At 38.2% G+C, this 16,257-nt stretch overlaps 1 protein-coding gene across 1 annotated transcript; it reads right to left on the reverse strand.

Annotated features, from left to right (window-relative positions):
* Positions 1 to 1,984: 1,984 nt before the first annotated feature.
* On the reverse strand, positions 1,985 to 8,282 carry NPQ1 (non-photochemical quenching 1). Its single transcript, XM_026810265.3, has 8 exons — positions 8,156 to 8,282; positions 7,096 to 7,250; positions 6,937 to 7,017; positions 6,779 to 6,847; positions 6,552 to 6,655; positions 3,758 to 3,854; positions 3,277 to 3,668; positions 1,985 to 2,717 (listed from the first exon to the last, which is right to left on the reverse strand). The coding sequence occupies exons 2-8, from the start codon at positions 7,219 to 7,221 to the stop codon at positions 2,216 to 2,218; spliced, it is 1,371 nt and encodes a 456-aa protein (XP_026666066.3). The 5' UTR covers positions 7,222 to 7,250; positions 8,156 to 8,282; the 3' UTR covers positions 1,985 to 2,215.
* Positions 8,283 to 16,257: the final 7,975 nt, after the last annotated feature.

The following is a 16,257-nucleotide window of genomic DNA, read 5'->3' on the forward strand; positions in this document are numbered from 1 at the left end:
TGCTTAACACATCAAAAAGAAAAAAAGAAAAGACACATGTAGCCTCCATAGAGAGTGTGAAGGAGGAGCTTGTTCACTCAGATTTAGAGACTAGGAGCAACAATGATAACAATTCTCGTGGTTATAGATCTGCTGGCTAAGGAGGGAGTAGAGTACATGACACCATTATTTATGAGACACAGCTGTAGGATGGTCTTCAATTTACAAGTGAATTCTAATTTATGTATGCTACACTAAATAAAGACCACGGTACATAATCTAGTAGAGCCCGTGAAGATATGATTGCATATAGAAGACAGGCTTTTTGAAGTCATTCAGAAGGATACGATGCAACTGTAGATGACCTCGCATGTGGAGTAGAATCCATAGATGTTTCAGGTTCTAAATCGTATATTGGATCCTATTACCCACAGCCACAAGCAGCCTATAACCCATACCAATACAAATATGGATATAATGCATTTGAGGCATCATCTTCCGATGGCTAGTACCCTACATAGCTCGAAGCATCTTAGGAGTTAGATTTTGCTTCCGGCATATTCGGATGAGCATCTCCACAGCCGTATTATCAACCAGAGGATACCTCTCAGAATTAGAGTTTCAACGAGAGATCCGAGAGTGCTTATAACCCAGACTGCATTTCTTATGGGATAAACATACAGATTACAATGCTCTTGGTAACGGAGATGGGCTGATGTGCCTTCTGACTATGTTAATGAACCGGATATCTATAAGAAGCATCACCACTTGACGAAATTTTAAATATCGGTATGTATGCTATACTTTAAATATATATAATTGATTGTATTATTTTATATTTTCTACTTTACTAGTTGATTTTAGGATATTTCATTTTGTTTCTTATAACATACCACATCTCACTAATCATTTTATTATTTGTATTATTTTAAAATAATAAAATGCATCATTTAGGTTAAATTGGAATTATAGAAATATCAAAAAACATAAAAAACATCAAATTATACTTACAATCATTGAAAAAGTTGGAAAAAAAATTGATTACTAATTAATCAAACTTGAAAAATTAAAAAAAAAATTGATTCATGAGGTTCCTTCCACTACAACATCTAAAAATGATTAGATATATGCAACCTTACCCTCGTCCGTGAAGCTTTCTTACTTCAAACTCATGATGCTTAGGTCACAAGCAAACACCTTACCATTGCATCAAGACCTGCCCTTTATTAATGGAACTAACACAATCCCATGATATTCAGCAATTGCAATCAACCTTTAAGGCTTTATTCAATTTTTGAAGACAGGCTTGCTTGACCATACTCATGTTACTTTAGAGGGAGAGAAATAGATAGATAGAAAACAGTGATACATTTCTCTTCTTACGGGATTTAGTGGCACTGATAACTAACCACAACACTCTTGACTTCTGAGATATCCGTAGCATATAACATGTGAAGGTCAATTTAACTTAGAGTTGTATAAATAAATATAAGACTCCTTGGGGCCATGATGCAATTTCAGTTGAGTGAGTCTGCTTCATGGTTATATGCCAACATCTGCTGCCAAATCTAACATCCTTCTATATGACCATCCTGTACATCTCATGATATTAGCACTGATGACCTTTTCTACTTCTAACACTTTTAATAAGACAATGTCATCTTGCACTTCAATCCCAGACTGCAAATCCATGGGATCAAGCATGAATATGAAACTAGAAAAATCTGAGGGGAGGAAAAAGTGGGGATCATAGGACATATTTTCTTTTTAGCATGGTCAAAAAGCTTGACTCTATTGATTTTGATGAACCCTGTTCAAGAACAACTTCATTCTTTGAAATGCAAGCCTTCTCAAAATTTATACTTCAGCTTTATGTCAAACATTTTAACAGCCAAACATTTATTGGTTCCACCTACCCCACTTTTCTTTTTCCCTTGCACATTTAGGGCTACAAAACATGATACAACTACAATAAGATAGAAGTAATAGTTCTTGGAAGATATTCGGTAAATGCAAATCCTTTTGTATCACTTAGTAGCAAATGATATTGGGTAAATACAACAAGCATTGCAAAAAAAAAAAAAGGAAACAAAAGAAGAGAAACTTAAAAATAGTTGAACATTGTACATACTGTTCTCTGTAACTTGGTATCTGGCAAGCGGTAGCGAGCAAAACCTAGACAGATCAGTATAATATTCTTAAGCAGTTAAGCCCGTCTCCTTGATGCATGAGCAAACTATCTTAGCTTCCTCAATGGCAATGCCTGACCAAAAATTCTCTCCACCTCACTTGCTTCCATCTGAAGGCCATTCAAAACCTCCATCTCTTCCTTCCCCAAACCTGTCAGGAAGTTCTCTGTGTCCCTCTTCAATTCCATGAATCCATCTGCAAGCCTTTGAAACAAAGTCACTTCAGCCTTACCTATATCCTCAACTTCTCCTTCTATCTGTTCAACTTCTCTTATGATGGTCTTCTCGCCTTCTTCCACCGTCTTCTCTAATCTCTCTACAAGGGGTGGTTCAGGACCACATGTGTTGTCCGTCCGGATGAATTTACTGAAGTCTCGTCCGACACTTCTTGCTGCTTTATCTAGTTCAGGTATTATAGTCTCAGGCAAAACTGCACTTCTAGTATACACAACTGCACCTCCATATCCATTCCATGCATCATTTCTACCTTGATAATACACAAATATGTAATCATCTGCTTTATTCTCTACCTTGGATGACAGGATGTACCTGCAGAAAACATATAGAAGATGATCAGCATCCATTAAACAAGCCATATACATGCACAGGGATAAAAGTTCAATTAAATATCAAATTTAGTCAATCAAAATAACTTGCTGATAGCTACCAATAGGACAATCAAGATGCCACAAAGACTAATATGTATGTCAGGAAAATACATTCATCCAAGTAAAATTGATATATTTTGCACAACAAAAACACAGTTCTTATTTACATTTTTGACATCCATTCAGCATAAAAGCTAATCAGTCAACCAACATAGTAAAAGTCAGAAAAGTTGGAGTTCCAACTATCTGATTAATGAGACTTTTCTAATAGCAAGTTATGGGTGCAGAAATGGTCCTCAAAAAAGGATCCAAACTGTCTGATTGCTCCAATAGTCTATGTCTAGTCCATGGAAAATCCATGCTGATGAGCAAGTGTTCCTGCTATGTTACTATACCAAATTTTTATGGAGTATACAACCAACATGAAATAAACTTCCAAAAAAATTCTCCAAAAAAATAAAGAAAAAGAAAGAGATGTATATGTGAAAGAAGAGAGAGACCAGTCATCTTGATAATGGAGGTACTCATTGTCGTGATTGTAGAGAATTCCAGGTTGTGAAGGGTCTTGGACAAATCTCTGAACGGTGGATCGAGTGAAAAAACCACCATCTGGAGTCCGTATGCGCCATGATAAATTTCCCATGAGTTTGTTAGATTCCACATGGAACTCATGTATTTGGCAATCAAATGTATCGAAAGTAGGATTCAAGCCACTTGTTATATACCACTTCCCACTAAAATCTGAGATATTAAAGCTTTTGACAAGAGCAGAAGGATCAGGGACAGGAAACTCGCCAACATCAGATTTTCTAGGAACACATTTCTTGCGTGAGACAGCACACTCATTGAATTCATCTACAACATTGTTCTCAAACAGGTCCCCGCATTTAATCTGCAGGATGAAAGGAGAGAGAAACAAGTCAGTACCGTGAACATTTTCTAACTGTCAAGTAAACTAAATCACACATGATAATAAACAACCTGGCATTCAGTCTCATCGGGTCGATCGTTACATGTCTGCAGACATGCAATGTTTGCTGCACAGGATGGGTTGGCAATGCACTTGGCTAGTTCCACCCTGTGAAAGAGGGGTTCAAAATTAACCACAAAAAACATAGATCAGAATCAGTCATGAGTAGATTGAAGAAACATTTAGGTTGTTCAACTTTAGTTTTTGGCTTATATATGGAGCATTATGAATGAGTTCACCTTGCCTTCTTTCCATTTCATTTGGACTATCTGTGAATCTAATCCTAGTTTGGAGGGTGGTTTCATAGTTGCACGAACTGCAACACATGATAAATAAGCTAACTTTTAATCCTCAATGCCTACCTAGCCTTTCAGGCTTAACAGCAGGCCCTCTCGTGCAGAAAGTTGCCTAGTTATGAGTCAAGCACCACTTTATAAATCATAGGACTGATTCCAGCTTAGGAGTGCGATCGGAACATTCTCAAAAATTACAGATCGTGATTTCATAATTTGATCCATGAAGTCACCATATAATGGGACTGATCTTGCTTCTCATGTTTCTTCTAGCACAAACATACGGGTACAGTATGATCAGAATGCTAGAGAGATGAACAGAAAAACCTTAATAATAATCGAGAAGCATGTCATTGGCAGTTTCAAAATTCATAAATTTCTTATAACTACAAGAAACCTTGTTCCAATAGCTTCTACTGCATTCCGGAAATTGTTTTATTAATTTGCCAAGCCAGTAATCAAAACCAATTTATATGGATTGCAATATCAATAGACTCAGAATCAAATGCTAAACTCACAAGACTGGAGTCCATGTCTGTTCAGCATTAATTTGCCAAGTTCTATGTTCACATTCTGTTATGAAATCAGTGTTCACATTTTGAGCTTCACTTCTGCAGCATTCAGGGCACAGATGGAGTAAATGGATCTAAATCCAACCCCTACCCAAATCAATGTCGATCAAACCTCTACCAAAAATTGAGACCCATGGATCAGGTTAGGATCCTTAATAAGACCTGGTCTCCAGCTACGGAAAGTATGGATCTCACAAAATCGGGCCCAACTTAATTAGGCAAAATAAAATAAATTAAACCCACCAAACATAGTTCAAAATCTAGGTCTAGCCCCTTGAACGAAATTTTGGCCCAATATGAGAAGAACCTGAAATGACTAGCAAACAGGCTGGATTTGGGTTGAACTAAAACCTGAAGCCAATTTAGGGGGAATCTAGGCCAGCTCATACTTGGACCAGATCCAATTCACTTCCATTTTTTTTCTCAGCCATGCCTGCCATTTCCTTTTCTTACTCAGAAGTTTTATATCATTTTACTTCCTTGATCGAACTAAGCAGACCCAAATTTTCTTCTCAGAACTAACCCTAACACTTAAAAGGCTTACTTGCAATGGGTTCATGTTACATTTGCCCCTAAGATAAAATAGAGTCTCATGATCCTTGAAAATATACCATGTAAGAAGGTGCATATGATTTAGCACACTACTACATAAGACATTTAAATTCCACATGATGATGTGACATGGTGGAAATATTTAAATATAAATTCCATTACAAAAAAGGAACTATCTGAAGAACTGTGGCATAAAAAGGGAAGGAATAGTGTTACCTAGATATTTGCCATGGGATACTACAGCCTCCAAAAATTTAGGCATGGGATACTCACACATGTTCATACATATGTATGTATGAGTCCACATACATACACATATATGTCTTTGCGTGTTTGTATGTATGTATACATGAATGTATAAATGTATGGCACACATGGACTCTCCTTCCAAAGGCTTAAGGCCTCAATCCCACCACTCCAAAATCATTAATGAACATTTGACATGGCAAACCCATACCATTGGCCGCGATCTACATCATAAAACTACATTGAATAGCATGATTTATGGTATAGAAGCATCCAAATCTATTAAATTTTGGCCCAAAAATGTTTTATGAAGAGTAGATTGTGATCAACAATGTGCATTTTTAAATCACATGCCTTATCGCATAGCTTAACATACTAACAATATAACTAATACAATCAATTTTTGTTCCCACTTGATGTATAGGTAAGAGGCCTTCAAAACACATGATTTTTTTATTTCTTGATAATTTTTCTGATGTAAACCATAACCAACAATTGGATTCTACATTCAAGATGTCAATCATTGATTTTGCATTGGTAGGATTAAGGCCATAATCCTTCCAAAAGCATAGATATAATACAACATGTATAATGTAATACAGTGTAACATATAATATTATAAGAGAATATATAATACAATATATAGATAAACCATTATTTTGGTGTTTATTCAAAAAGATAAACTTAAAAGGGGAAGGCAAGAATTTATATGTTGTCTAATAAACAAAAAAGCAATAGATTAGCCATGAGTTTGCAAGTTGTTTAAGTTAGTCATTAGGTTCATTTCAGTTTAACAAAATGAATTAAGATATTTAAATCAATAATTAACAATGATAACTTTATCTTGAAAACATAATGACACTGCTTAAAGTGTCCAGATAGCCAATGATAACTTCATGCTAAAAACATGAGAGTTCAATTGAAGTGTCCAATACTTAAAACTGGAAGTCCCCTACACAACATTCCCAAACGGTGCCAGGTATTGGCACCTTTACTAGCACAAGGTCACTTCAAGCTGGTGTCCAGCCATGTCACGTCTCATTCTACCATATCCAAGTGCTCTAAAGTGCCAACATTCCCCAAAACCTTAAAAATGTGTCCAAATAACATCATAAAAAAATTAATAGTTATAAATGAGTTACCTGCATTCCTTCAATAAGCAAGTGCATGTCTTAAGCGAATCCACTGCATCAGCCGATGGGATAGCTAAAAGCGTGCAAGTTAATAATCCAGCTACAGAAATGACCTGCAATTGATGCAACCATTTAACAATATTCCAATAATTGGATGCTAGCAACTACATCTCCTCCTTAACATGCAGAAATCACAGATATAGGAGAACTAATAATGCACAAGTTATGGTCTTAACCTTCAATTGATGCAACTGCTTGATTTTATTTAAAAAAACAAATGCTGAACATTTTATATCCTCCTTAACCTGTACAAATCACAATATGGAGATGTTATACAACAATGCAACATGAAATTATGATGACCTGTATCTGAGCATTACTGTGTGACAACTACCTCAGAATTGCATATGACCATGCCAGACCTGCTTGCATCTGTGAAACTTGTCATGCCAGCATCGAGATGTAATCCTCTGCACTTCAATCGACAAAAATCTATCTGAGATTTTGTCTGCAGGCTGACCCTTGAAATTCTCCTACTAGACCAGAATTTCACCTTCTTCGGAGTCTGACGGTGCCCAGGTTTGCTCTTAGATATCCTTGCACTGCTTGTAGGTAACAATTCAGGGCACACAGCACACCTTCCATGACCGAATAGATTTGTGCACATATCCAATGCCATATTTGAATGGCTAAAAATGACGATGCAACCTATAAGAAAAGATCCAGACAGACCTCAACTAGGAATATAAAGTAGAAACATGAATCTTTCTGATATTATCTTTATGCTTCGACCAGATCCTACTTCAAAAGAGGCCGCTTCAAGAAAAGGTTTTCTTCCCTATTTTTGTTGCATGCTCGGATTAAGATATGTCTCGATACTATTAAAGAAGTAGGGAATTAACATGACATTTTGACATAAATGTTTTAAAAGATTGTAGGCCGGAGACCGGTGGCCAGGGACCAATTTGCGTCTAGGCGCTAGGAGGGTGCTTAGGCAGGCATCTAGAGTTAAGGTGGTCTACTAAGCAATTAAATAATATCATGCATTTATCCACAAGCATATACTAGTAATAAGAAATAAATAATAAGCAATTAATCAATCATAATTCATGACATAGGAGGACAATAAAATTATGATACTTCATTTTTTTAAAGCACATACTATCACATACTCAAAATAAAAGTTCTATCAAGATTCATAGAACTATACTAGTCGTAAAACTCCAAATGAAGAAATAATAAGTCACATTAAATACTTAATTTCCAAATCAAAAATTACTAAAAAAATCACATGCAAATGATCAATGACTTTATTTCATGCATTAATTATATGTTTTCTTTATTTACTCACTCTCTTTTCCTAATGCCTCTTTGCTAACATCCTAAAGGACACCAGCAAGACGTATCAACAATAAACAACCAACAACTGTTGTTGTCACATTGCTTTACAACTACCACCACTGCTGCTGCTGCTGCTGCCAGCGGGAGCCCCATTGCCACCTTCACAGCTCCACCGCCACCCAGCCCCCACGGTAATAATAAAAAAAGAAACAAAAAAGAGGGAGAGTAGAAGAAAATAAGAGGAAGAAACTAGGGAAAAAATGAATCCATACGCCGAGTTCGTCGTTCGCTGCTCCACCACCAACTCCACACCACGCCGTTCGCACGCTGCTCGCCGCTCGCCGCCGCCCGGCGACCACCACCCACCAGGCCACCCCCACTTACTGGTTCAGGCGAAGAGATAAGGTGGAGTAATCGGGAGAGGGAGGGAGGGTAAGTGAAAGGGTTGAAGTCAAAAAAGTGGAATAGACCGGTTTTCCAGTTACCCAAATAACCCGACCCCAAGCGCCCGCCCAGAGCCGGCGATTTACACGTGAAAGCGCGCCCAAGCGCCAGCTTCACGCCAGGCGGGCAACAGGACTATTTCTCAAAATAATATTTAACATTTTCTTTTTGTAAAGATACTAATATGCTGACCATAATTATCAAAAGGAAAAAAAACATGAATCCAATAGATTAAAAACAATCCAAGTACCTAAAGATGGCTTCAAATTTTTAGGATATATCTAAAGTGATCCTGTATTTATACATTTGTTCATTAAATATGTTTATTGAGAAGAAGATACATTAAGACAGAGGAAACTCGTTCAAGGAGCATCTTAAATCTGGTGTGTTAAAACTTAAAAGTTGATTCCAATTAAATTAGAAGAGGGAGGTCTGAAGGCCCGGTCCATTGACCGGCCCGCACTAGCCTTGGGCCTGTGGGCCGGCCCAAAGAGGCCAGGCCCATGGCCACCGTGTACTGTGGTACAAAGTAACAGAGGAAGAAGACTCATCTTCTTCCTCCTCCAAATCCGGCGAGATTCGAGGACTCCCAGGGCAATCCGAGTTCGTCCAGGACTCGGAGACCTCGCCTATTTAACCTCCCAACCTCTATTTCTCCTCTACCGACAATCATCGAGCTCCCATCTCTCCCTTTTTCCCGTTGAAGCTCGCGGCTTCCTATCACTGCGCTTGCCGGAAATCGAGGCCGGAGAGCTCGCCGGAGCCAAGGTAACGCCTTTTCTCTCTTTCCCTTTTCTTCCTATTCTTCCCACGACCCTACATCACGACCATTAGCCGAGGAATCGATCGGAAATCGACTGGCAAAAGGAAACCCTGTTTTTCCCCTGTTTGGGCCGAGTTTTCTTCCTTCTTCCGCCCACCGCCGTCACCGGCGTTCATCGCCGAGGACCTTAGCCCTTCCCTGCATCTTCCCCGAGCCGGTGATAGGCCCCCAGCCGCCGGCGAGCCGGCTGGCAATCCGAGGACAACCGACCCCAAAACTCTCGTGCGCGGCCCTGTTTTCGGTTGGATTCGGCCGGCCGGCCACCTCCGCCGGCTGCTATCTGCTGCTCTTCACCGCCACTTGCCGGACCACCATGACCACGGCTGCTACCAGCCGTTCTCCTTCCTTCTCTGTTTTACCAAGGAAGAAAGAAAAGAAGAAGAAAGAAGAAAGAAGAAAAGCATAACAAGAGGAGAGAGAGAGCCACCCCTCTCTACTTTCTCTCTCCTCTCTCTACTTTCTCTCTCCTCTCTCTACTTTCTTCTTTCTCTCTCTACTTTCTGTAAGGACTCATACGGGCGTGTGTTTAGTCCCACATCAGTTATTCATTGGATAAATTTTGGGTACTTGTACAGAATCAAAAAATTCAAATAATACCTTTCGATTAGCCATTTTGGGTGAAGTCCCTGAGTTGTTACAAGTAGTATCAAAGCGGATCCGACCCATAATCTATGTGGACTAGAAAACACTGTAGCACAGATCCATTGGAGCTGACCACGGACTGATTATGGTGTTTGTGATTAGATTTGAATAGATTTGCACCCTTAGCCTGACGAGGATGTCAGGACTTCAACGGAGAGAGTATATGAGGATTCATGGGATCAAAAAACTCAAATAATATATTCAGGCTAGCCATTTTGGATGAGGTTCTAAGTTATTACAAATGATATCAGAGTAGACTAGAGGACACTATAGTACGGATCCATTAAAGTTGCCCATGAGCTGATCGTAGTGTTTATGATTAGATTTGAATGCATTTGAATCCTTAGCCTGATGAGAACGTCAGAACTTGAATGTGAGAGTATGTGAGAAGAGGCATATGTGCCCTACTTTTAAGAACTGAAGCTGAATTCAATTTACTCATTTAAGAGGAGTGGACAAAGAAAAAAAGGAAAAATTGAAAGAATCACCCTGAGATTCTAAAGGTCTTTTGCTAGATGGTTATACCAATAATTTCCAAGAGAAAAGGGCAATAATCCTAATAGTATATACAAAATTAAGCATGATGTCAAAATCATTGTGAATTTGCTTCTCGGCCTTTGATAATCTGCTGGAGGAGAATAAAACTAATAGGCAAGGTAACAATTATGGAAGAAGTGGAACAATAATGTGCCAAATCCCAAATTTAACCTAGCATATTTGGAGTTGTATACGTTAGAGACATGAAATTGCCGTCCATCTAAGGTCAATCGTACCGCCCATGCTGTCTGGTACGGAGTATATCATACCGTACCAAGAGAAAATTGGTACGAAACACACATTTAAGTCGGTACGTTTCGAACCGAGGTACATACTGGTTCGTAACGCTCGGTATCGTGAAGTACCGAAGTGTATACCAATTCGTACTGAGGCATAACAAGGTAAAAATTGAGAACCAATAAGATACTGATACAATATTTGGTACCGAGATTGTGGACTTTGCTTCCATCCAAAAAAAAAATTGTAGATAAGCATGAGAAAATAGCACGTTGTTTCACATGCAGTGAGGTAAGCATATTGGTGAAAGAAGTCATTAAGGTTTGAGCTTTACAAAGATAGAGCTTGGAGCTTTTTCCTTCGGTACTATATTTTAGCCTAACGCATTTTCTTGATTGCACATTGTCTAGTCATGATTCTCCTTTGTCCTTAAATTATTGGCATTTGTAATGTTTCTAATTAGTTCCTTGCCATCGATTATTTAAAAGAAAAACCTCATCTTGAGATTAATTGTATCCATCAAGCATTAAACCAACAATTTTGAATCAGTTTTATCAATCCTCATTTGACAAGCATTTTTGTTTACGACTGCCTCTAATATTACTTTAAGCGTTTAAAATGTTCTTTAGGCTTTGAGCGATACAAAGATAGAGCTTTGCAGATTGTCTGATCAGTGTTATCAATCTTGGTTGCAGATTGTCCGGTCATGGTTATTTATCAGAATATATAATGGTTGTACTGTTAAAAAAAATACCATATCCATATCTATCATGTTACTCATTCATCAAAAGTCTCATTGCTTTACCCTACCTTGGAGAAAAATTGGCCTTCTTCAGTGTTTGACGAAACATACAGCATCTAAAGTTTTCTGTGAAGTTGATAATTCCTTCAATTACCTTTAGAGCATTTTAGTTTCAACTTCACAGTTTTATCATTTTCCTTCATTCAAAAATTTTCAATAGCAAAGTTTGTACTTCTTTTAGATGTTTGGACAAACCCCAGTCCAAACCATCCTGCTTGTAGCCCTAAACACACCCAATGGTACCTACATCTGATGCATTTTGTTTCATAAATCCACTAAGCCCAGCTGCATTTCATATCAAAATCCTATCCTTTTCCCTTAAGCCACTAAAACACTAGTACCCAGTGCCATGCCCTGTGCAGTCATTCCTGGAACATCCATGATGTCATCCTTGGTTAACTTAACACCAAGTGATCTTCTACAATCATAAGCTGTCATAAGATGGCAGTGTTGCCCTATGTTGAGAATGACCTATCGCAGCAGTTTGCCCAAGCCTTAAACAATGTCAGGAGGACAGCAACATTGACGAGAATACAGGAGTCAATAATTTTTCAACGTTGAGTCTAGATGGGTTTATGGCAGTGTTGATAGAGGATGACATCTATGAACTTAAGTTCGCTTCAACATGAAATGCATATTGGACTGCTGTCAGTATCCAAGAACCATCCTGCTCAGATATATTTGACAGATCCTCTACAGGTTTCTTCAAGACGAGAAGAGGCCTCAGACAACGCTGTCCATTGTTTCCATGATCATTTTCCAGTCTTATGGAATCACTCAACCTGCACCTAGAAAAAGCTAATGCAAAAGGGTGATGTTAATTTTACTAGATCAAAGTTGAGGTTTCACCGTTGACTTTTGCTATTGACCTTTTGGTCTAACAAACATAGGGAAAGTTCTGTTAGAGTTTAATAGATTACAGCTAAACAAAAGAAAAGAACTTTTTTTTTTCAGCAGACATTGCAACTCAAAGCAAAAGATTTGTAGTCCGTTCAAATTAAGGACTATTTCTCTTAAAATACTTAAGATTGTGCTATAATGGGCAATTTTGAATCATCCCTTTGATCCTCCTTTTACAAAGCTAGGATATGAGGAATCTCAATTTCTTGGAGCCAGCCTTCTTCAATCCTGTTGGCTAGTTTTATTCCATTAGCCAAGAAGAACTCTTGTTATACATGGTTTGTTTCGAGACTTTTTCGAAAGATCGTATGCATAATATCCAACAGAAAGAAACATGTGCTCCTTAAAACCGTGGGGGTCCTTGGTCTTGAAAATTCAGTAGACTGAATGCAATTTTGATCCTCAAATTGTTTTGAACCTGCATCACCAAATGAAAACCCTTGAGGGGCAAAGTGAGACACAACTATAGAAGAAACTTCTAAGCTATATCATAGAAGCCAATAATATTTGTTGAAATAGAAGAATGAGAGAAAAGAATTGTATTTATGCCTGTCTGTTACAATGTATAGGAGTAACTTTTATATAGACTAGGAGGCTGACGAAGTTTGGTAAGGCCGACTAAGTTTAGTACAATCAATCACAAATAAATCAAGGTGAAGTTTAGTAAGGCCGACTAAGTTTGGCACAATCAGTCACAAATGATCCTAATCAATCATATGATTTTAACATCCCCCTTCAAACTCAAGGTGGTAAAGTAGACACCAACTTAAGTTTGGAAACAAGAGATTGCAAGATGCCAGGAGGATGAGCTTTGGTGAAGACGTCCGCAACGAGGATAGATCTCAAAGAGAATGCAACTGAAGCTCAACGATGCTCGTAGAGAAAAACATTATAGAAAAAGAGCAAGAGACCTCGAACTGGATGATAAAGAAGTCAGGGAAGCAAATAAAATCAAAATTGAGGACTAGGACGGTGCCATGCAAATGTAAGCCACCATGATCGAGAGAGGGACCGTGTCTGCTAAGTTTATACGCCAAGCTTCTGACGGTACAGTTTGACATGCTGCTGCTGGTGTTTGGAGCGAGACTGTGCATCCAAGTTTACCTGCCAAGCTTCTAACGGTACGGTTTGATGCGCTGCTATTAGAGTTTGGAGCAGAACCGCACCTGCCAAGTTTACTCGCCAAGTTCTGATGGTATGGTTTGACGCGCTGCTCCATGATCAATGATGCTGTGAAAGAAGAGGTCACTGATACAGAGGAATAGGAGCACGTGCTCAGGGAGCTTAACTCCCTCAAGAGGAGCACTGAAAATGGGTGCTTAGGGAGTTTAACTCCCTCAACAGAAGCACTAGAAGCGGGTGCTCAAGGAGTTTACTCCCTCAATAGGAGCATTGGAAACAGGTGCTCAGGAAGCTTAACTCCCTCAATAGGAGCACTAGAAGCGGGTGCTCAGAGAGCTTAACTCCCTCATCTCCGATGGAACAAGCACCGTGTGCAACATAAAGAAGAAAGAAAGAAAAATAACAAAAAAAACAATTAAAGAGAAAAAAGAAGAAAGAAAGAAAGCTAAAATTTTATCAGGATCTCGATGAGAAGAAGGGAGCATTGAAAGCCGCCAAGGCCAAAACCCCGGCTACCCTCCTAAACGAAGCAGGAGAAACAGAGACCTGCGAGTGAGGACGACGACCATAGAAAAGCGGAAGAGAGAACGACAGCAGGTTACATGATCGGTGGCTCTGATACCATGTTAAAAAAAAAAAATTAGAGAAGAGAATTGTATTTCTGCCCTGTTTGTTATAATGCACAAGAGCAATCTTTATATAGACTAGAAGGCAGACTAAGTTTGGCACAATCAATCACAAATCAATCAAGGTGAAGTTTAGTAAGGCCGACTAAGTTTGGCATTATCAGTCACAAATCCTAATTAATCATATAATTTTAACAATATTGATGTCCGAAAGTAGTTACAAGAAAACCCTGATTAGAAAAATTTCTAGCACTACTTCCAGTACATCCTTCTGGTTTGACAAATACACAACTATAGGAGAAATTCCACATTGTATCTTAAGAAGCCAGCTAATATTAATGTTGATTGATGGTCAGGAGATAAACTGACATGATTTTTTTTCATAATCTTGGATCTACTAACAATCAATAGATAGAGTAGTATACATCTAATAGAATTAGATCATGACAGAGGAATGAGGTAGAGCTTTTGTGTATCACATGACTACCATATTACATGATTTTTTTTCCCAGCTAGTTTAGGAAGCCTTAGTTGTTAAGCAGACAGCATCACATGCATAGGCCCATCCCAAAAATTAGGATTGAAACAGTTATTTTTCAAAATTTTGATAAGTTGGAAAGCTGAGAATCGCATACTAGTGTGTGTTTTTAGAAAGAGACTAATCTGAATTTTTCAAAGAAATTTTAGTTGTTTTTTCTCAAACATTGTGGATCCAATGTAATTATCTTCCTCCACATGATTGTGAATTCATATAGCATAACTCCTCTCTCTCTCTCTCTCTCTCTCTCTCTCTGCACCTTTTCCCTCTCTTTCTCAATTTGATCCCAAATTAGATTCATCTTTAATGTAGATATTTACATGCGCCTATAGGCTTCTAAACTAAGGTTCTTGTTACTTCAAACAATCTCTTTGGCATGTGAATGGACAGCAACCACAATACAAGGCATCGACAACCAGAGAGGATGGCTAGCATTGAAAGAAGTTTGATGATCTTATGGACATGGATAGATCACTCTAGTTCCCAGAAATGGTGCAAATAATTAAAGAAAAATATTGCAAAACAATCATCAAATACCTACTAATAAGTTGGCAAAGCAACGTCCTCCCAATTAAAAAATATGGATCATAGAAGGTCCATCTGAAAACCCACTTACAACTACTGAAGTAACGATCATCCTTCAAACAAATCTTTATAATAGAAAAAAAATTAATAGAATCTAAGGATCCAATACAGGAAATATGCCGCATAGTTTAAAAACATGATCCATATCTGTTTGCTAATCAAGTAGTATGACAATACAACACTTGTTGAGGGTGCCAGCTGGCTCAGTTGGTTAAGTTAACTTGGTTTTGGACACCAATGACCTGATTTCACCTAGTTCTTAAAAAAAAAAGAAAAAAAAAAAGAAAACAGCCCCTATTGATTTCCTGGCATCTTCGATATTCATCATCCAATGTGATAAGAATAATATGGAACATTCATTGCCAAACAACTCCAAAATCTAATTCCAATCACACAAGGTCTATGATTGATTCATATATTAAAGGTGTGGGCTAGAAATGGGTCATAATCAAGCCAAACCCATATATAAGTCTAGGCCGACCTTCAACTTGGAAACACCAAGTCCAATTTGAAGTCGGACTCTAAAGCTCAGATTTGAGGTTTTGCATCAAAATATTTTAAGGCAGAGCTCTTATCATGAGAATGAAAAAAACGATTCTTATTAGTATTTCTTTAGTTTGGCTGCATGTAAGGTTGGTTTTCTGGATGGTTGTCAGTTCCCGTCCATGCCTTTCGAATCATGCTTTAATATTCTAATAAGAAGCGTTTTTTTTTGTGGAAGGTTTTCTTATTGTCGATACTCCTCTAGTTGTTTCTCCAGCTTCTTATCACAGGCCTACACCCATCCAGAAAACATTACTTGCATGCAGCCAAACATACATAAAATCTTTTGAATATTGGTTGCAGTGTAGAGTGTGGTCTATCAACAGCCATCTTTATTAGTATGACCTATATTGTTCCTCTCAGTCTCCTTAGCATAATCCCACAGTTTGGTGTATTAGTCTACATAAGAACCCTATAACTTCTCCATAGCCTCTCTCTTTGCCCAATATGCTTGGTTAATTTCTAGATCCTGCCTAACTTGACTACTTCAGATAGCTTCCAAGAAGGCTGACTCCTGAATCCCTCCATGTATTTTTTGGCTAAATAACTTGATCTTATATTCCTATTCCACACCT

Source organism: Phoenix dactylifera, chromosome 13, assembly GCF_051530095.1.
Source record: "Phoenix dactylifera cultivar Ajwa chromosome 13, Ajwa_hap1_PhDact_Kaust_v1.1, whole genome shotgun sequence".
Classification (NCBI taxonomy): Eukaryota; Viridiplantae; Streptophyta; class Magnoliopsida; order Arecales; family Arecaceae; genus Phoenix; species Phoenix dactylifera.

Excerpts from the sequence above, each read along its gene's own strand:
- NPQ1 (XM_026810265.3), bottom strand. The coding sequence starts at position 7,221 with ATGGCATTGGATATGTGCACAAATCTATTCGGTCATGGAAGGTGTGCT. Across the intron at positions 7,018-7,095 it reads ACCGTCAGACTCCGAAGAAG|TGCAGAGGATTACATCTCGA; the intron begins GTGAAATTCTGG and ends TGTCGATTGAAG. Across the intron at positions 6,848-6,936 it reads TGGTCATATGCAATTCTGAG|GTTAAGGAGGATATAAAATG; the intron begins GTAGTTGTCACA and ends TGATTTGTACAG.